The sequence below is a fragment of the Sinocyclocheilus grahami genome, unplaced genomic scaffold, assembly GCF_001515645.1.
Source record: "Sinocyclocheilus grahami isolate Dianchi unplaced genomic scaffold, SAMN03320097.WGS_v1.1 scaffold1475.1, whole genome shotgun sequence".
In the NCBI taxonomy this organism is placed as follows: Eukaryota; Metazoa; Chordata; class Actinopteri; order Cypriniformes; family Cyprinidae; genus Sinocyclocheilus; species Sinocyclocheilus grahami.
The window spans coordinates 17528-39963 of NW_015506654.1; the positions used below are offsets into that span (position 1 = coordinate 17528).

Here is a 22436-nt window from a genome sequence, read left to right on the forward strand (position 1 = left end):
AAGACTCGAGAGATGAACTAATCAATTCTCTTTCCGGCTCAGACTGCATTGGTTAAAGCTTATGGGGCTGTCACATGATGAATGAATGACTCAAACCTGAAGACTCGAGAGATGAACTGATCAATTCTCTTTCCGGCTCAGACTGCGTTGGTTAAACTTATGGGGCTGTCATGTGATGAACGAACGACTCGGAAAAACCCGAAGACTCGAGAGATGAACTAATCAATTCTCTTTCCGGCTCAGACTGCATTGGTTAAAGCGTATGGGGCTGTCACGTGATGAATGAACGACTCAAACCCGAAGACTCGAGAGATGAACTAATCAATTCTCTTTCCGGCTCAGACTGCATTGGTTAAGTGTATGGGGCTGTCACGTGATGAACGAACGACTTGGAAAAACCCGAAGACTCGAACCAGGTGAACTACTTGACTAATTCCAGTACAGAACCTATATGATGTTGCGCATGCACGGCTGAATGAATCACTCTCCGAGACGACTCGTTCCTCCCGAGTCACATTAAAGATTCATTCAAAATGAACGAATCGTTCAAGAACGACCCAACACTAGTAAGTGCACATCATAGGGTGCATGGCGGACACTAATGGCACTTTGTGACATTGAGACTAAACACGTTGTGGTCAAACTATGTTTATTCTCAATGCAAGCGAATCTGTATTTAATGCAGTGAAAGTAAAAGTAAATGCTTTTTGGCCACTACTCTATCATTGTTTTTCCCATTTGTCCATGCTGTTAACAGAACAGTCATTAGTGTACAATCCTCAGACATCCTATTGATTTCCGCCCAGAATACAGAACTTTGCACACCCATAGTTCATCTCTCGAGGGAACGTATTTTGAGCTGGGGGGGGCTGAGAAATAAAACTGGGGGGGGGGGGAACTGTGCGACGAAGACTCGATAGATGAACTAATCAATTCTCTTTCCAGGTCAGACTGCGTTGGTTAAAGTTGGGTAAAGAGAAGACTGACACTATATGATGGCGGATGCAAAGCGCAACTTTTGTTAATAAAACTTTCATTTATTCGTTTAATAACCTATAAGTGAGTGTCTTTGTTGCTGGTTTTCATTAAAAAAATAACAATGAACCACAAACTAAGCATTCGTTTTAAATAAGGGAAAATACTTAATTATTTGGGTTACAACGGCTATATCCAACTTATTCATTTTGTCAATGCAAGGTAGATTTTAATATATGCGAATTTGCCATTGTACTATTTTATGGCTGATGTGTTTTATTTAATAAGATAATAAACCACAAACTACGAACGTTTTAAGGTAGCCTGAGGGGAAATCCATAGGCTATTTATTTGTGTTACAACCCGGGTACATCAGTCTTATTCAGTGGTGTAGCAAGTCAGCCCCGGGCCCATATGCAAAAAATGTGTATGGCCCCCCCAAATGTTATGGGCTCCAACTCGGTTAACTTAACTTAGGCCCTATTGTTGATTTTTCGGAAGTAAATAAAGTTACGTGAATCGTGACTATTCACAAGCTGTTTTATTTAGGGTAGGCTATAGGCTAATGCTTGGAAATGTTGCTTAAAGTTTTCAAGTCCATTCATTATTTGTAGCACGCAAGCCACCCAATAATCGCAGCTTTGCGCTTTGTTACTACAAAGTCTCAGCCTTCTGTCAATTTTAAGATAAAATACAAACAACAAACGTCTTTTTTACGCTCTTTAATTTGTAGTGAGAATTCGCCTCAGTTCAAGCTCCATTTGAATCAATTATATGTTCTTCTTTAATATTTGCAGCACAAAATAAACATGAATATGTGAATGTATGTTGAAAAATCAGAACAACTTAATACAAACGAATGTCTCATGAATCCTCAATCAGAGTGTTAAAAAAATTCAAAAGAATGACGGATGCCACAGACTTTTTTTTTTTTTTTGAGGAGTATGGGTGGAATTTTAAGATTATATAACATGATTTTATTATCTTAATTTTGACTTTATTCTTAAAATATTATGGCATTAGTTTAATTTATTTAGTTATTTTTTAAACATGGCACAAAAATGCTGCCGTATAGGCTACTGAATGCAAACAAAATGTTGGCACATCAGCCCAAAAAACAAACAAACAAACAAATTACAATAAAATATATATTTTTTTTTTTAAAGTCAAAAATAGTGAGGGGATATTTGAATTATTTGTTAATTTGTTAATATCTTATTTGTTCTTATCTGTTCATAAAAGTTTTATGTTTAATATAAGCTACTTTGTCATTGTAGCATTGTTGATGTTGTGTGTGTGTTTTTCATTAAGAGTAATATTGAATCAACCTTAAGAATGAATTTTATTTCAAGAATAGGAAAGACCTAACGTTAAAGATCAAAATAAGCACTAAAGATGTGAGAATGCAAGATTTGTTGCTGCTGAGGTAGACGCCCTCGCTCTTTCTCTGCTCTCTGTAGAAATTGTTGTTAATTCTTAATTTGGGAATGGCAGAGACATGATACAGGTTATAATATAATCCAAAAATCATGGCAACAAATTATTTTTAAGTCAGTTTAATATGTTTAATCGACTTTCACAGTCAATTTGATTAAACTTAACTCATATGTAGCCGTTGCTTCTTGTCATTGTAGGCTTAGGCTACTTTTTTCAATGAATTTGAATGAATATACTAATTAATAAAATTAATATTATTTATTTTGTATTACATATTGTTCATTCATTTATTTTTAATACCGCACCCCCAGCACCCCCATTTTTTCGTGGGCTACACTCCAGGGGGTGCTGCAGCACCCCCAGCACACCTACTTCCCGCGGTAATGTACACACCAGAGGATTTATTTATTACCCATCACAATTATTTCTTTATAAACAGTAGTTGTTTTGTCAATAGCAGTAAGATTTAATTTAATAAAAAAAAAAAACTGGATGACAATTTTTGTGGTTTGGATTAATCAGCATTTATAAACAGTTTGATACGGGGTGCTATATCAATTTGTAGCAGTAAACAACTTCAGTGACGTGTGAACCTGTGGAAAATGAGAAGCTGCTCTCACAAATTTTTTTTTAAATAAAATTACCCTCACATGAGAAAATACAATTGGCATATAAATGACACCAAACTAGAACCATGTCTGTATGAATTATAGGAAGCAGTGAACCGCTGTTTATTTCCTCCATGAATAACACACTTGGTCTCTCTGAGATCTCTAGAGGCATATGTTGGGTCTATCGGCATCTTATTTTTTCTTATGGGCTATACAGATGTACTGATGTGGGGAATTGCACATGACATTGGATTCTAGTGATACGTGCACTTCCTGGTCCCACTGGGAATAGAGCCAACCCAGCAGCTACTATGAAAAATCACTTCTAGTGGCTCTTCTGAAGTACATATGGAATGTTGACCCATTGATTTCCCTTTTCCTTGATATACGCCCCCAACAGATAATGGAAGAACTGGATTTTGTATTATTCATTTATATACAGATTGTAATTTAATTATTAACAAACAAAAAGTTACCATAAATGTCAAACTATAGGGACTTTCCTGTGCTGGCCATACCGGTTCCACAGCATATGTCTGCATAGTACGACAGAACCTCTGCTGCTGCCTGCAAGATCTGAAATTGCATTTTGCATATTGTGGTTTAAGATGTTACCTAATTTGCATAATTCCTTTTGTAAGTCTGGTGCCAAAACAACATAGGAAGTGTGTGCACATAAATACAAATGTAACAAATGGTACAGTTTGGTTTTGCTCATTTTTTAAGAAAGGTATATGGCAACAGATTGAATTGCCTTTCACTTTAATGCAAAATGAATTGCATGGAGCTAATAGGCAAAAGGAGATGCATGAACCCATTAAAATGTTTAAAATTGCACTTATCTGTCTACGATCTTCTATAATGACCCCCTTCATGTGGCATGCCTATGCATCGCATATGTCGCATATAAACCCCTTTTTATGCATTGGCTAACTGCTCAAGCTATAGATTTTACACCATAACTATATGCAACATAAAGGGTTTCCCCACACATTCATTCTGTATGTGATAACATGAACATATGCTGTTAGTCTTTTTGTTCTCTGCACTATTTAGAGAAACACACCTTGTATTGGTAACGATTGGATTTGTTTCCTTGATGGCTCTTGAAAGGATTTGGGTGGAATTCTTCATCATCTGTAAACCTGGATGTTGCAATAACTGGTCTAATTACTCCAGGCTTTGTCTAAAACAAACAAGAAATATTTCACAAACTCAGTTAAACATCTCCAACACATAGTATATGTCTAGAACTTTGTGCTCTGCCCTCTGCTACTGCTTCAGCAGTAATCAGAAATTCAATATATGAATTAAATTCACGGATATTTTAACATGGAACATCTTTCAGTTGCATGAACCCTGGGATTTCCTCTAAGGCTCTGTTGCAAAATCTAATCTTACATCACCTTTCCTTTTAATTAAACTTTTAATAATTTCTGTACTGAGGAGATTAATTGCTGCAGTTTTGCAAGTGGATTTTTTGCCCAATCTCTCTTGATACAAGACTTCAGCAGCCTCAACAGTTGGAGGTAACAGAGGAGACAGATCTGGACTGCAGGCAGGCCAGTCAAGCACATTCACGCTGTGTCTATGAATCACGCTGTCGAAGCACGTGCAGAATGAGGCCTGGCAGTGTCTCACTCTAATGACCACAGATTTCCCGGGAAAAGGAAAATTTTCATGGCAGCAGATGCCACTGTACAATCCAAATATATGCCTCAATGGTACCTTCACACATATGCAAGTCACCCATCCTGTGGGAACTGACAGAAGTCTGGATGGTCCCCTTCGTCTTTGGCACAAAGAAATCAATGTCTAATGTCTGTATTTTTTCCCCCAAAACAAGCTGCAACAAGCTGACTCATCTGACCACAGCACGCATTTCCACTGTCCGTCGGATCATCTGAGAGGAGCTCGGGCCTGGAGAACTCGGCAGCATCTCTCCATAGGATTGATGTATGGACTTGCAACTTGAAATGCAACTTGAATCTTTGTTATGCAAGGAGAAATCCTTGCATAACAAAGATTCAAGTTGCATTTCTTGATGCAGTGGCAGACTGTTAAGTGACAATGATTTTCCGAAGTACTCCTGAGCACATATGGCTATATTTAACACCGTAGCATGATGGTTTCTCTGGCAATTATCTGAGGGTTCATAGGTTACACACATTCAGCAGAGGTTTCCTGCCTTTCCCTGTACTGACTGAGATTTCTCCAGATTCCCTGAATCTTTTCACAATATTATGATAGATCCTTAACAATCTTGCACCGAGAAATGTTATTTTTGAATGATTTGACAATTATCTTGTTAAGTGGTACAAAGTGGCACAAAGTGATGAGCCACAACTGTCACACCCCAGGACTGTTTGTTGTGTTTTCATCCCCCATGTGCTCTGTGTGACCCAGTTTTTACGTCTATGTCTGATTGTCATTTGGTTCAGGTGTGTCTTGTTAATTATCCTCATTTACCAACCTATTTAAGTTGTGTTCAGTCTGCTGTTTGCTGTCCGGTCTGCTATGTCCCTCCCTATGTGTGGGTCTCTCTTGCCTGTTCTGTCCTGGATTTCCTCTTGTGTGGATTTATCAAAGACTAATTGCATTTATCTTAATCTTCTTTGTGTTTATATCACTGTAGCATGACAACAACCCATCTTTGCTTGCGAAGACTGAGTTTTTTTTTGTTTTTTTTTTGCGGACACGCTCGCCTATTACCGGTTTGTCTGCTTATCGCGGAATGTTTCAAAACATTTTAACTTAGATATTCTATAGTCTTTTCACTTTTAGGTTAGGTTGATTAGAGAAAGCATTGGACATCGTTTCTTTGCAGTTTTGTCAAGTGATTAAAGATTAAGCAGAATTAACAAATTACAGATTGCATTTTACAAAATGTCCCAACTTATTTAGAAATGTACGTTACATTCATTTGCACAGTTTAGGGATATGTTGTAGATTTCAAAGCAGCTTTAATTTAAAGCTGTTTTACAGTTGTTGTTTTGTTGTTGTTGTTGTTTTTTTTGCTATCATGCATCGGTCAAGGCTGGAACTGTAATTTGATTTCCTCTTGTGTGGATTTATCAAAGACTAATTGCATTTATCTTAATCTTCTTTGTGTTTATATCACTGTAGCATGACAACAACCCATCTTTGCTTGCGAAGACTGAGTTTTTTTTTGTTTTTTTTTTGCGGACACGCTCACCTATTACCGGTTTGTCTGCTTATCGCGGAATGTTTCAAAACATTTTAACTTAGATATTCTATAGTCTTTTCACTTTTAGGTTAGGTTGATTAGAGAAAGCATTGGACATCGTTTCTTTGTAGTTTTGTCAGGTGATTAAAGATTAAGCAGAATTAACAAATTACAGATTGCATTTTACAAAATGTCCCAACTTATTTAGAAATGTACGTTACATTCATTTGCACAGTTTAGGGATATGTTGTAGATTTCAAAGCAGCTTTAATTTAAAGCTGTTTTACAGTTGTTGTTTTGTTGTTGTTGTTTTTTTTGCTATCATGCATCGGTCAAGGCTGGAACTGTAATTTTTAATTGCTTTTACACAAAATCCATGAACCCTTTTGTCTTTCAGTCACTTGTAAAACCCTGTACTGTATATTTGCAGCACATTTTTAATGCTAACACACTGCTTTGTTAAAAAATGAGTGATGCATTACTGCATTTTCTGAGACAGAATTGTTGCTGGTGTTATGCTATGTTGGTAGTTTGAGCAAGTTTTGGAAGTAAAATTAACTGTTTGGCCAAGATTCATATTTGTAATGCAGACTGTATGGAGAATTTTGAAAAAGTGGCTTCAGTATTGATCAGTGCATTTTAGTGATTGAAAAAGACTTTATGTAAAAATGTACATTATGTTTATATAAATATTTATTTCTGGAAGTGAATATATAATGCAAAAGGCAGAAACCTACTGATTTATAGTAGTGTTTTGTGTTGAGCACATCAGTGTGTTGTTGGCTGGTGAACAGAGCTCTTCGTGTGTGTGTGTCTGTCTGTGTGCACTTGTTTACGCAATATTGTGGGGACAAAATGTCCTCACAAGAATAGTAAAACCTGAATTTTTTGACATTGTGGGGAACAGTCTGCGGCTCCCACGAGGGAAAAAAATTATTAAAAATGGTAAATGATTTTTATCTGAAAGTGTAACAATGCAAACAGGTTTTCTGTAAGGGGTTGAGTTAGGGGATAGAAAATATAAATTTGGTCAGTATAAAAGTAATAGAAGTCTATGGAAAGTCCCCACAATTCACAGAAACGTGTGTGTGTGTGTGTGACATTTTGGTGCGAAAAACATTTTAGAAAGGGATTAAAGAGTTTTGAATGCAGTGTTTGATTTTGTTAGAGATTTGCAGAGCTTTGCATTTTGTGTTTGTGTTAGTGTTTTGAGGCAATGGGCCAAAGATTCAGCAAACGCATGTAAAAACAATTGGGGGGGGGGAACTGTAATTAGATGTAACTATTTTATGAATATTTTTGAGTACTGAATTAATTTTATTTATAACAAACATCTCCTGGTTCATACTGCATCTTGATTTTTTTCTTTCACTTTTTCAATGAAGAATACATGCAGGTATCGGATAGCACAGCATAATTGTGCTGCATTTATTCTGTCTAGATCAGCCTTTATGTCAGAAGTGCATGATGCTTTCAAATGCTACCTACTCGGGCAGCTCTTTAGGAACAGAGCCAACAATGGTCTTCCCCAATTCTTTTACAAAATCATTACTCCATATCTACTGAATGGTGTAATGTAGCAATAACTGTGGTTTCTTTTCAATGCAAAATAAATATGAAGCTCAAATTCATTTACATCAATATCAACTGCTTACCAGTGTTTTTTCCGTAGTTACAGAGGGTTGAAAAGGAGAGCTTGCCTAGGGAGGGAAAATTATAAAATTGTGAATATTAAACATTATTTTACATTTGACATGCTATTGATATGCTGTCTGGACATAGTTTTGAAACAAGTGCTTCCACAATATCTTCTTAATTGTAATTTTATTTGAAGTGATTAATATTATTGATTTTATATCATATTATTCAGCTATGTCTGTAATCTTTTCAGAGTTTGTAATATTCCCTTAAAATCATCATGTTGCCAAAACCTGTGGAACAACAGGAACAAACGAACTCTATAAAATCCTGTCATTTGTGTATGACAAGAAAATTAGCTACAGTTGTCCAGGCGAATTGTCCAAATGAAATTCTGCTCTCAGAATGTAAACATGGGTCTAAAATGCCATTATTATAAAGTGAATACCTCAGGAAAGGTTATGAAACCTACAACCTCACACAAGCCTTATTGCTAGCTTTACTGTAAAAACATAGGAATAATTAAACATGGCTGGAATTTCCTAGCAATAGTAAAAGCACCCAATTTATAGCCGAATTGTAATTGTACACTTCTGTAATTCTAGTGCGGTGGCATATGCTGTAGGCTGGATAATGGAATTGAATCTGAAAGAATACTCTGAAGGCTACAGAAATTTTTGAGTGTTATAGTGAAATTTCTAGACTGGTGGGTTGAAACCCCTAAATGCGTGTGTCTGTTCTGACAGGGTTGTGAACAGCAGGGAAAAAATTTGGCTAATAAAATGCAACCATGTAATTGTGCATAGTACCTACTGCAAAATAAAAAGGAGTGACATCTTGTTGACATCAAAGACTGTGCATCCAATCAGTTTTCTATACTTTTGTCTAAAATCTACGAGTAAAAAATATCAAATCTGGGCTCTAGATTGGCTTGCATGTTCAGATTCACTTGCATATAAAAATAGTTTGACTACTAGAACTGGCTCTGAAAATGGGCTAAAGCAAATGTTAGCTAAATTTCTAGAGCCCTGAGCTGGCATTTCAGCATTAACTGATAACTAATACTCAAGAGAGTTTTTATAATGAATGATTTCTCAGATTTGCCGCCTTCGTATGAAGTCTGAGCATAAAATATGTGCAGAGATCAAAAATGAATGGAAAAACTTACATATCTTGTTTCCCGTCCCAATAGTTTTGGAGATGGTGATGACGTCTGTGACTTCAGTAGTTCAGAATAAAAGAAAAAGAATGAGTTAAGAAAGCGCTCAGCAGCTGAAAAGTGGCACACGTTTCAAAGCAAGCACAGTGCACATAATCAAAATGGCAAGCTGGGTTTGAACAGCAGGGGCTAAAAGGTACCTGACTAAAGACTGATCGGAGTGGAGGACTGAACCCTTCATTTTGCTAACATTGGTCTTCATTGAAAATAATCAGCAAATTGTAGCACAAAAAAAATCTGTATGACATTCTATTACATTGCTTTATTTATTTCTTTTATGTCTTCTTCTGGGTGAGAAAATATATTTTATAGTTCAGTCATTGCAATGCTTTAGTCTGGGTGGAGGCAGTTACACTGTTATACACATAAACAAGAAATATTTTATTCCTAGAAAGCTCTAGAATTTATGTTCTGCCTGAATGTGATGCCATTGTGACTAATCAAAATGAATATGAGGTAATTCCCGGTGTTAATCTTTAATTTCATACCCTTGATGCCTCCGCTGCCAAAGACTTCACATTGGCTTTGTTCACATGGTCTGATTGATGCTGGGAAAAATTGATTAAAACATGAAGATGCAAGTGATTATTATTGTTTAGATGCAGAGTGTGTTTTGGTGACAGCTCACTCTTTGGATCGAGTCCTCAAGGACTTCATCAATGGTTGCGTACAGTTCTGCGGTCTGCTGACGCAGCTGCGCAGGAGAGCACATCTACACAGAGAGAAGAACACTTCACAGTAATGCCTAGTTTGCGATAATCCAGAACATTAAATACTTCACAATTTAATGGTACTTCATCTCATTTCATTACTAAATCTGTTTAATTGGACAGCGATGGGCGAAAATTAAACATTTACATGGTATTTACATGGCCCTACATGGTAGAGCAGACTTAATTTTATATAACATTCGAGTTAAAACCAAAATATACCATAATATAGCAAATTCTCTAGAGATTCTAGCAGTCACTGCACTGTATTCTGTCATATCACCCAGGCATTTTGGGTGTTCGGGTCTCGTTCTACCTCTGCATGTGGGTCCTCCCAAGAATAGTTGTCTGCGGGGTTAAATGAAGCCTCTTTCTTGTTGACCTCTTCATCTAAAGCCTTCAGAAAGGGGACATTTAAGAGTTGTAGATGACACATTAATCTTCTAATGATAGTCCTCCAGACCTTAAGAAGTAGGAGGTAGTATGGGGTTGTTAAAGCAGCTAAATCCCAAAGTTGAGTGCGTTCTCTTCATATACTGATTATCTCACTATATATCTGACCCTGTCCAGTACAGTTTAACCTCTACTATAATGTTTAATGAGGTATGCAATGTGGAAGAGTCATTCTGCTCACTCTGTTAAGATTCCTTTTGACCACTTATGAACAATTTCATTCTGCTGTCCATCAACAGAATAAAAAATCAATGATTTAGTTTCACCCTCCTCCATTAGCATCCAATGACCCTCTTTAACGAATATACAGTTGCATGGAATCCAGAAAAACAGCAGCCATATAATGGCATTATACTGACAGCGAATTATATGCAATTATTAATTGTACACTAATAATAGCTGTCATTTAGAGCAATTAGATAAAGCAGCTCACCTGCTGTTCCAGGAGCAGAGTATTTGTGGGAATAGCAGCGAGTGCCTTGTAGGTGGATTTGATCTTGTATGTCTATATTAGGAAAGAATGATTTAGAAGTCAAAGAAAGTCAAAAGCAGAATTAAACAATCTACAGCTGTGCTATGCCCTAAGGACGGGCACCATGATTCATTTGAAAAACAGTCATATCACAATAAGACTATGATATGACCATTTTTAAGTATATTCGCAGTAAATATTTGCAGTAAATCATGCATATTTTGCCTAAACCAAGATCACAAGCAAACGCAAAACATGCCCTTTGCCAAAGATTTACTGTTCTTGCATGAGTATGATGCATATCATGTTTCCCAGCAATGTGGGAGGCTGTGATTGAGAATGAATGTCACTCATTGAAGGAATGCCAATGCTCAGCAGTAGAGCATGCAAGTTGCATGCAGGTAATGGCGAAAGGGCATGCACTTGTACCTTTCTATTTTTACAGTCCCCATCTGCGCAGTCTGGTGTGCTGCCCCATAGGGACGGAGAGGGTGATGAACAGAAGGAGTATGAGGGTGAGGGGGAGAGCTGACGGCTTGGGACCGCTGGGGAGGGCGAGAGGGTGCAGCGGTCTGGGGTGGAGGAGCGGGAGTTTGGGTGGACTGGGGGACAAGCAGGAGAGGTTGGAGGTGTGTAGGACAGGCGGGTGAGACCCACGGGTCTGGGAGAGGGAGACAGTCTAAAAGCCGGGGATGATAGGTGCACTCTTTCAATATCACTTTTGCCACCAATATTTTGTTTACTCTCCTTGTGACTTAAAACAGGAGATATGGAATTACTATGTGATTCAATTGTGTGTTTCAGAGTAGGAAAGGAAGAAGATTTACATGAATTTAGTGCAGGTTTTGATACAGAGGAGTCTAAATTGTCAGATGAACTACCTCTATCTTTCAGATATGGTGCATTGGCGAGCTCAGATGATTTCTGACCCTGTTTTAGTGCCAGTGAATATTTTTCTGACCTATCATTGGATTTTGTTTCATCGTTCTGCATTAAGGATGCTAAAGGTTTGTTTGGTTCTATAGATGCAAGGCGATCCACTGACACTGATGGATTTTTCTGGTTCTCAGGGCTGAAGCAAGACAGAGAGCTTGATTTAGGAGATGAGGAGTTCATCCGGGATAGGGAGCTGCACAAAAGAGAGCTAGGAACTGTCGGTAAACGATTTCCTTTGTGACCTGATTTCGACAGGTGAGAATTGGTAGGCTGGACTCTAGGTAAGCTTGGTGAAGGGCTGTGTTTTGTAGGTGAGACGATGTGACTAGTACTAGTGAAATGTTGACATGAGTCAAGTCTTTCTGGTGGTTTCATTAGTGGGATTTCATCAGGTGATAACACTGAAAGAGAACTATGGTCTGGTTTCCGTAGTTGCTTCTTTGAAACCTGGCAAGACTCAGTACGGGGTCTATCTATGGAGGTACAAGACTTTGCTTTAGAGACGTTCATGGGTGCAACAGAAGAGGCAGCTGAGCATGCTGAACAGGAGGACACGTTAACTGGACTGATGGGCCAGCATGGTGTGTAAGGTCTTTGAAAAGCAGAGGACAGGACAGGTAGACGACCTTTCCTGAGGATGGCCGTTAACAGGGAGAGCTGGGTTGGAGGGAGTCTGTGCCGTGCACGGGGCGTAAAAGGACAAGGTGAGGTTGCCCGACTGTCACAGCAGGGTGTTTCGCAAGCAGACGACATCTGCAGCAGACTAGAGCCCGGAGCCAAGGAGTGTCTCTTGATTCTTACCACAGAAGGTGTGAAGGCCCCGGATCTTATGGAAGAACATGGGGAAACCGTGCCACTAAAGGGCCCAGGAGAACCATCCCGTGAGAACATGTGGAGCCCTGACCAGCTCCTCTCCTTGTCCCAGTCCTCGGAGAGAATAGACTCCTTAGAAGAAGCAGGGGAAGTGAAAAAATCCATGGAGCTGGCAGGGCTAAGGGCCTCCTCTCTCTGAGCTGAGCTATTTAAAAACAGACCTGAGCTGACCTCAGCAGCCTGTGAAGTGTTGTGAAAGCTTAGCTGAGAAATGCCAGGGTGTTTGTTATCAGTGGTTTCCATGGTGGCTGGGCTAGGCTCGGGGGTTATGCTACCAGATTCTGCGTGAAGCCCAGCTAGCGTGGTGAGTGGTTTAAGGGTTAAATTGTCAGCTGACAGAATCTGAGAAAGAAAGAAAATTAAAGAACCATAAACAGAATTCATTTGAGCAATGATTGCAATGATGTCTGATTATTGCTTACTGCAAATTGTACAAAACATAAAGACCCCATGGGGTTTCTTAATGGGCCTGCTTGATTTTATAGGCGATATTGAAAGGCTATCTACACATTAAAGTTTCCGCTGCATCAGAAGCATTTCCCAGCTTTAAGTGACACTTAGCCATGCAACCAATAATTGTAACTTTTGCTGCAATACACTGTGATGTAGGCACCTGTTGACCAATGCAAATTTCAGACAAGCGGATTCAGTCGTGCTTTTGGAAACCTATTCTTAAATATCAAGGTTATAATTCCAGCACCACTTGGAATGATAATCTTTATGTTTAAGCAACCCAATTTGGCATGCCGTTGGCAGGAGGAGTCTTTAAAATCTGTTTAGAAAAACAGTCATTATCTTTAAGCTTCTGTTAGACATTAGTGGCACAGATTAATTAGACACAAGAAACATTCTTATCCATCAGTTGCTCACTCAGAACTTGATCTACTGTGTAGGCACATTAATGTGTGTTTTTAATTAACAGGGGATAGCAAGTACCTCTGATCAGCACAGAAAACAGCCGTGTGTGACCAGCATATTTAATATAATGATGTATCCCATTAAAAGATATTAAGAAGTCATCCCAAAGCAACTCAAATAATTAAGCTGTACACTACAAACAGTAATTCATCTCTAAATTAGTGTACTTCTTGAAAAGTCATTGCTTCAATAACTTATTTCCTTGTCAGTCATTTTGTCATTACATATTTATAATATGCAATTTTAAAGAAGGTACAGCAGGGATTTAAAGAACAATGTTTCATCAGGATTTTGTGTTTGCCCTGGGACAGAATGTACCAAAACACTCACCTCACTTTGAGTGGTGTTCTTGAGCGTTTCTTCAAGCTGGCCCTCTTCAGGGTCTTGGACGTAAACAACCTCTGCTTTGTAGACACCCTCTTCCGCCATGCTTCTCTCAGTGTCCCCTGGCTCTTGTGAAGTCTGGCATTGGAACAGGAAATGTTACTATGCGATACCAAATCAGAAACGGCAGCCGTCCCAAAGCAGGCCTCTGCTACGGATGGCTATTTCTAGCTCCGGAGCATCTTGACGATATAAGAGAGTTACTGAATGCATTTATATGTGCGTGTGTTTCCCCTTCCAGCTTGTACATCTTTCTTCCAGAAGTCCATGTCCCTCATGTATTGCTCACATACAAGTACACATGACCCACCCTAATTGTGTAAGCCTTCAGCAAATGCCTTTCACATTTTCGCTTTCACACACACACATAGGTCATCCTCTGCTAAGGGACTCTGGGTAGAACTTAAGAACCCGTAATCACTAAAGTCTCCCTCCCTCTAGATTTGTGCAGTATTTGCACCTTAAAGGAATAGTCTGCCCAAATATAAAAATTCTGGTATTACGTACTCACCCTGTTTTTTTGAAACCCAGATGCTGTTACAGTGCCTTGTGAAAGTATTCACACGCCTTCATTTTCTCACATTTTGTTATGTTGCTGCCTTATATTAAACTGCTTTAAATGACTTTTTTTCACATCAATCTACACTACATACACCATAACAATAAGACAAAAAACAGATGTGACAACTATGCACATTTAAAAAGGAAAAAGGAAAAACTGGAATAAGTACATTGCATAATTCATTCATAAGCTCTACATGCAGTTCTTTTAACCTCAGGACTTGGTTTTTGCTCAAATATGCATTTTTAGCTGTTAGAACCTTTATTGAAGGGTGTGTGCCTTTCCAAATCATACCCATTCAATTGAATTTACCACAGGTTAAAGCAATTCAAAGAGTAGTAACATCTACATGTGATATGAATTCTTCTGAGCTAATTTCTATTTATTTATTTTTTGCTTTTTCAATATGGTGTTTGGAGTGCAGACTGATGTGAAAAAAAAGTAATTTATTGGGTAAGAATAATTTAAAAAGACACTATATTTACTTTAGTGGAGGTAAAGATTTTGAGCAAATAATGAAACATTTGGGTCGGTTCTTCGCAGAAAGTTACTGTATGACTTGAGAAGACTTGGAATATAGCACATAAGTGATATGGACTGATTTTATGACACTTCTATAGTGCTATTTGTAAGCTTGTTCACATAGACTGTCATTATATGGCAAGAGCTGCATAAAGATTTCAATACATTCATGTTCCATGGAAAAAAAATAACAGCATATTGGTTTGGAAAAGCACAAAGTAAATAATTAACCTGTTCCCTGGGTAAGATTACTGCTTGTTCTCGTGTCTGTTCCCCGAAAAGGGCAGATGTATCGATACTCAAAACCACGATCAGCAATGCAGCGATTGACTGGTGGCAAGACAGCAACGTAATGACATCATATAATTAAAAGGGTCATATGATTTCAATTTTTCCTTTCTCTTTGGAGTGTTACAAGCTCTTGGCACATAAAGAAGATTTGTAAAGTTGAAAAGACTAAAGTCTCAAATCCAAAGAGATATTCTTTATAAAAGTTAAGAGTCAAACACGCCTACCTAAAATGGATCGTTCTAACATGCCCCCACATGTCTACGTCACGATGTGGGAAGATTTGCATAATGTTCACGCAAAGAAAGAAGGCTTAACTTTTATTCTCGCTGTAGTATTGTTGTGAATGCCTCGTTTATAATGGGTTTTCATGTTTTCGTCTCGTCGCTCCGGCCGGACAGGGCATCACAATATGGTAAGGGATGTAACACTTCTGTCACACGCTTGAGGTATTCGGCCAATCACAACACACTGGATATCTGGCCAATCAGAGCACAACGAAAAAGTTTCTGGACCTTTATAAGGAAACAGCCAAGCGAACAAAACTACATACATGTTATAATAGATAAATGAAATGTGCACTGTTTTTTATTTATTTGTATTTTTTACATGATTCCCAATTATTTATATTCACGATTTCTAGTATTTGTACAGGTTTTACATTTTTATTTCAATGTTGTAATTAGCAATTAATTTAATTTTTATTTTATTTATTAGATTTGTTACGTGACAGCATTAATTAAAGTTTCTTAAGGGTCAAGATCAAGTTATCTGCATCTCCTGCGCTCCATCAAGCCACTCCCATAATAGCTGCCACTCAAATGAATGCAATTCTGTTTACATGAAATAAGTTTCTCCCGAGCAGGTTTAATCTTACAGACCTGTTGCTATGACAGCAACAAATGTGTCGATGACATGTGTCGATGTCAAATGTGAAGATGAGCTTTCGAAGAACCAAATTATCCAAGATCAAGCGAAATCGTCAACAATCAAATCCAGCTAACCGAGTTAGCAACGTACGAAGAACGGGCCCTTGTAGTGTGATGTTTTTTCCTCTCATGCTTTTGGCATACACAATATGGCATACATAACAGGAACCATACTGAGCTGTCTCAAGAGTAGTTCTTACCTTGTTTGGTTTCCTTGCCTGAAGTACCTTTTTCCAAACCTTGTTCTCAACAGGCAGTCTTTTTAGAAGTGGCACAAAGGTGAAAGACTTCAGCTTAGTTGCAAACACAGTGGTGACCTGTAAAATAGACATACTATTAAAGTGATTTCAGTAGACACAGAGGAACAGCATGAAGCAAATGCAAAACAACAAAGAGCCATCAAGCTTCTGTCTGTGCCAATAAATGATAGAATCAAACCGAGTGCTGTGTACAGATGAGCAGAAATGTTTCACCCTCACATTGCCTGATTAGAGATTAGAGTCTTCACTCTGAAACATGAATCAAGAGCTGTGATTACAAAATCTTGCTGCTGGAATTCACGCCAATTAATTTTGCAACCATGCCTTTTCTGGATTTCAGTTTAATATATTTTGTAAACAGAGCGCTCCTGGGGATGAAATCCGTGTCTGTCTTGCTAATAGTGACAACATTTTAAACTTGTTTCCCACCCTAAAAATGATGACATAAGAAAGCTTGACACTTCATTTCCTACAACATTTGAGGAAGTAAAGAATGCTTGCATAGTATATATGTTCTGTGCATCCAAATCCTAAAATGGCAGAATAGAGTATAACTATAAAAGAAATGTTTTACCTTCTGCTGACTTTAGCACTGCCGTTGACATGAAACGGTTTGAGAATGATAATATGTGGTCTCCCAGATTGCTTTCAAGCTGTTGTATAGTCATTGGAATGCGCTAGAAACAGAGGGTCCATTCAGTGTATAAATGTAGGAGTTGGGGACGGCCCTTTCCTGCTCACATTTTAAAATCTGACAATTAACTATTGTTAGCTCTCTTGACAGAGAAGTGTTACGTTTGTGATTATTAGCAGATGTCATACCTACCTGATTTCAGCAGTTCTGAAGGAGTTCTCATGTACTGTATGCTGGATAATTCATACATTGTATTTGTCTGAATAACTAACAAAGATATATGTAAAGTGGCAAACCAGTGTGCTGAATTTTTATGTGATGATTAAGAGGTTAATTTGACCGATAAATAGTCAAAAAGTGGGTAAAATTTATTATACAAACCCAATTCCAAAAAAGTTGGGACACTGTACAAATTGTGAGTAAAAAAGGAATGGAGTAATTTACAAATCTCATAAACTTATATTTTATTCACAATAGAATATAGATAACATATCAAATGTTGAAAGTGAGACATTTTGAAATGTCATGCCAAATATTGGCTCATTTTGGATTTCATGAGAGCTACACATTCCAAAAAAGGTGGGACAGGTAGCAATAAGAGGCCGGAAAAGTTAAATGTACATATAAGGAACAGCTGGAAGACCACAACATAATCCATAAACATCCATTAGTTAGGACAGTTGCTAATTGTTCTGGTGTTCACATGAACTGTACCCCCTCCAGACCACTTTTTCAAACATTAAACCTAACATTCTATAGACTGCCTACAATCCATTCACTGACTGTCTGATGCATATTGCGCACATAACTGCAAATCATTTTCTTGATCTGGCAAGGTTTAATTTGATTGGCTGGCTTTGTATGACTTCTGGGAGTAAGAGCTTTTTTATCAGTCTGCCTAGCAAAAATGTTGTGTTTACATGATAATGGGGCTTACAAGACATAAGTGCTTTTGAGGATGAAATAATCACTTGATTGCCTTGTTCATGGCATTAAATCTTTGAGATTTTCAAGTTTGCAGTGCATATTGTTATTTGTGTTCTTTATTTGATTACGTCATTCACATCGTCTTGGGATTGTGGTCCATTCCTTGATAAAATGTTCAAATCAAAGTGTGTAACATTGTTTTGTTAATCTCAGAGCTGAAAGTGAATTGGAAAAATATTTATAAAGCCTAAAGCACTGAGAAAGTGCATATATGCTCGATTCCAATTCCCTTCAAAACACTGTGAATCTCAATATGCAAGTCGGAGTAACAGTTATTTTTGCCTGTGATTTTGGTACAACAGCCCTGGCCCTTAAGCCATGTTCCAACAACACAGTTATGACACTTTCTTTCTTTGTTCCTTGTTCGGCTGTTCATCAGCCATATCTTCTCCTTTCATTGAAATTCCTGTTAAATTAAAGAGCTTTGGAATTAATTTAAAAAGCTCTGAAGCATTCACATGAGCCCTTGAACACACACACAGCATTATTCCCACGAACTCTCTTGGTCAGATGCTGTATATACAAGGTTATACAGATTATTAAGAGTTATTGCACTACAATTTGATTGGGCACATGACATTCTGATATTTACCATAAACATACTGGGACGTTTCACAGATCACTTTGAGTGAGGAGGGCAAATTGTCATCGCTCCACTCCAACTCTGTTTCCAACAGACCGTCAGTCTATGCATTGCTCAACAAAATCAGACATTGAGCCCATGAGCCATTTTAGACACTGATATACAATAAACAAGTTAAATTTTGCACTGAACATGTTTCTAGCCCTGTTTAATTTGCCCACATTACACTGATGGATTTGATCAAAGAATATAGGCAAATTCCAAAAATGTAACTTATTCATGATTATGCATAATACCTTTCTCAAGCTAATTAAATCAAAGTTTCAATAAATGTGTCATTGAGAACATGTACTTTACTAATTTCATTCCCCACAGGCCTTTCCACACTGTAAAAAATGACCGTGAATTTAACGGTAAAAGACTGTAAAAATGCTACAGTAAAATCCTGTTAAATGGTTAATAGTAAATTCCCCTACTATATACAGTGAATAACTGTATTGGACATTACATGTATTTGACATTAATTTTATGGTAGTATACCATTTTATGGAAGTGAAAAAGACTGTATAATTTACAGTGAATAACCGTAAATTGACATTCCCAGAATTCCCTGCATTACATTTCATATTTGATGTTTTTTTTTGTTGAAATAACTGTTTCTTCTTAGTATTTTCTTATCAGTTTTGTATATTAGAGTTGTGTGTTACACCTAATGTTGTTAAATGAATGTTTATTGCATTATTTCAGTTTCATGTGTGTTACCATGATGGTGTTTAGTGTTTGTGTGAATGACACTGTGCACCTTCTATATATGTTATTATTTAAAAGCTGCTTGTGGTGGACTTTGGTTCATCATGTGACTTTCTCATCACCTCCTGCATTTGGTGGTTATCAGTGTATTACACATGTGTAAAACAGATTTCAGTACTTCAATAGGTTGGTATATTAACATTGTATCAGTTAATGAAATTACGGTATTTAAGTTAAAACCGTAAAATCTAAAACGTTGCTACTGTATTTTTACGGTAAAAATCCGGCAACCACAGCTGCCATTTTTTTACCGTAAATTTTACGGATTTTTTTTTACAGTGCATCACATTTACATATGAAATTGGTAATCAGGTAATATTACCAATAGCTACGTTAGTACACAGCTAACACTAGAAAAATAAACACTGTCAGTGTGTGGGATTGACAACCACATTTACTTACATTTGTGAGTCTCGAAATATTCTGAGTTTGGTTATAGAATGCATAAATAAGCAAACTGTGTGTGAATGTAACTGTATTAAAGGACTCAAATACAGGACTGACAACCATAGTCTGCTGCTGTGTGAACGTGGTCCATCTAAAATACTTAGCCATAATAAACTGTATGGCCTATTTTAATTACAGACCTGCCTCCTAGTAAAACTTATCAAATCAGTATTAATGTATCATATATAGGCTATAATGATCCTTAGACCTTTGAGAAAATTCACTTTCGCTTCCATGTCCGTGATGATAAAAAAAACAACAGAATGAAAAACGTTCTTCCACTTTTAAACTCAAACTATAGTATAAAATGCAACCCAGCACAATTATCCTCCATGTTCATATTCATCGCACCGGCCGTGTCTTTGACACACATATTCAGAGTGTGCAGAGTGACACCCTACTTACACTGCTAATGACGCAACATGACAGACTCCAAAATGCTCCCATCCTAATCATTGCCTATAATGACGCAGAGTGGGGTCCCTTGAGCAATTTTACATGGCTTTTTGATCTTGCAATTCTCCGCTGAGTTTCTGCATAGTTCTCCAATTATAATCAAAGAAGCTGTCACCTACCCCGCTTGTGTAGATGGAATGTTAAAATATAACCTTTGGATATTAAATAAATTGTCATTGCATTTAAAATTACCGTTGTTCAAATAAGAAAAATTAAATTAAATGAAATATTTTCAGAGAGGCAGAAAATAAAATCTGAGGCTTCTCCAAAGCTTGATGTGCTTCTTTTCCATTTGTGTTGCCAGAAGGTCCATTTTTGTCAGACATGTAACTGAATTAATCAATATGTATGTATTAACAATTAATTAACAATTAACAACAACAAAAAAAGAAACATACTATTTTTATGATCCCTCTTATTTTGATAAAATTATTAACATTTTGCAGATTCTGCAAGCTTTAGGTAAACTTATGACCACAACTGTATATTACCTGCCAATGGTCTTACCAATACTTGATTCTGGTTTTAAATTAATTCACTGCCTTTACTGTAGCACATGTATGGTCCTGCTCACACCAAAATAATCAGGAGTACAGAAACTTGCTGCTCGAGCTTGCTATTGTTCATGATTACAAAAGTGATTATTTTTAGTTCTTTATTCATATCTTCTGTCGCGCAGTCAATTGCAAAACACTTTAACTAATTTTTTTTTTAAACCAAGACAAAATAACAAGGTCAAAAATATTCTCCTAATAAAAAAACAGCCATTAATTATCACTTAAAATGCACGGTACATCATATGGTGAGCATACCCAGATAATGGAATTAACTCATAAATTAGCATCTAATATTTGCAATACAATCTGAAGACTTAAAAAGAGCTATGAATGCAAAGTGATGCAGCCGTGTGTTGCCTGGCAGTGCCTCTCGTCAATTTAAAGGCAATAGGCCCGTGTATCTTCATAATGAAGATCACTAATTAGGCTTAGCGGGAGATTTTCAACCCTCCAGTCAGGAATTAGTCAGAGTGGATCAACTAAATAACAGGAATCAACATGATGCAATATAGAAGGTTTGATAATTGTAGGTCATCTCATGCTTGAACAATTAATGATGTTACAAAACAGGACAGCATTTTTACTGAGTTCCTGTGCCTTACTGATAATAAATCATTGCCTTCTGGCACTACCATTTTCTTAATTTACTGATGATGATAATAAGTGCATATGCCCATGACACTGGTGATGAGAACAAACTGAATAATTGTGATCTCACATTTAACAAAAACCCACCAATCTCAACAAATTAGAATATGGTGACATGCCAATCAGCTAATCAACTAATCAACTAGCAAAATCGATTCAAGAATTTGAGTGAACTTCACAAGGAATGGACTGAGGCTGGGGTCAAGGCATCAAGAGCCACCACACACAGACGTGTCAAGGAATTTGGCTACAGTTGTCGTATTCCTCTTGTTAAGCCACTCCTGAACCACAGACAACGTCAGAGGCGTCTTACCTGGGCTAAGGAGAAGAAGAACTGGACTGTTGCCCAGTGGTCCAAAGTCCTCTTTTCAGATGAGAGCAAGTTTTGTATTTCATTTGGAAACCAAGGTCCTAGAGTCTGGAGGAAGGGTGGAGAAGCTCATAGCCCAAGTTGCTTGAAGTCCAGTGTTAAGTTTCCACAGTCTGTGATGATTTGGGGTGCAATGTCATCTGCTGGTGTTGGTCCATTGTGTTTTTTGAAAACCAACGTCACTGCACCTGTTTACCAAGACATTTTGGAGCACTTCATGCTTCCTTCTGCTGACCAGCTTTTTGAATATGCTGATTTCATTTTCCAGCAGGATTTGGCACCTGCCCACACTGCCAAAAGCACCAGAAGTTGGTTAAATGACCATGGTGTTGGTGTGCTTGACTGGCCAGCAAACTCACCAGACCTGAACCCCATAGAGAATCTATGGGGTATTGTCAAGAGGAAAATGAGAAACAAGAGACCAAAAATGCAGATGAGCTGAAGGCCACTGTCAAAGAAACCTGGGCTTCCATACCACCTCAGCAGTGCCACAAACTGATCACCTCCATGCCACGCCGAATTGAGGCAGTAATTAAAGCAAAAGGAGCCCCTACCATGTATTGAGTACAT

At 37.6% G+C, this 22436-nt stretch overlaps 1 protein-coding gene across 5 annotated transcripts in view; it reads right to left on the reverse strand.

Annotated features, from left to right (window-relative positions):
- The window catches only part of mlip (muscular LMNA-interacting protein), a 36759-nt gene that overhangs the window by 7802 nt on the left and 6521 nt on the right, over positions 1 to 22436 (reverse strand). Inside the window, exons 2-11 of one of the 5 annotated variants that reach the window (XM_016256786.1) lie at positions 16315 to 16431; positions 13760 to 13891; positions 11132 to 12853; positions 10664 to 10735; positions 10094 to 10174; positions 9696 to 9779; positions 9556 to 9615; positions 9017 to 9067; positions 7866 to 7910; positions 4090 to 4209 (exon numbers count right to left, since the gene is read on the reverse strand). In XM_016256786.1, coding sequence (XP_016112272.1) covers positions 4090 to 4209; positions 7866 to 7910; positions 9017 to 9067; positions 9556 to 9615; positions 9696 to 9779; positions 10094 to 10174; positions 10664 to 10735; positions 11132 to 12853; positions 13760 to 13891; positions 16315 to 16431 — 2484 coding nt within the window. The remainder of the gene's footprint in view (positions 1 to 4089; positions 4210 to 7865; positions 7911 to 9016; positions 9068 to 9555; positions 9616 to 9695; positions 9780 to 10093; positions 10175 to 10663; positions 10736 to 11131; positions 12854 to 13759; positions 13892 to 16314; positions 16432 to 22436) is intronic. The other 4 variants (XM_016256788.1, XM_016256787.1, XM_016256789.1 and 1 more) reach the window with 4 other exon arrangements.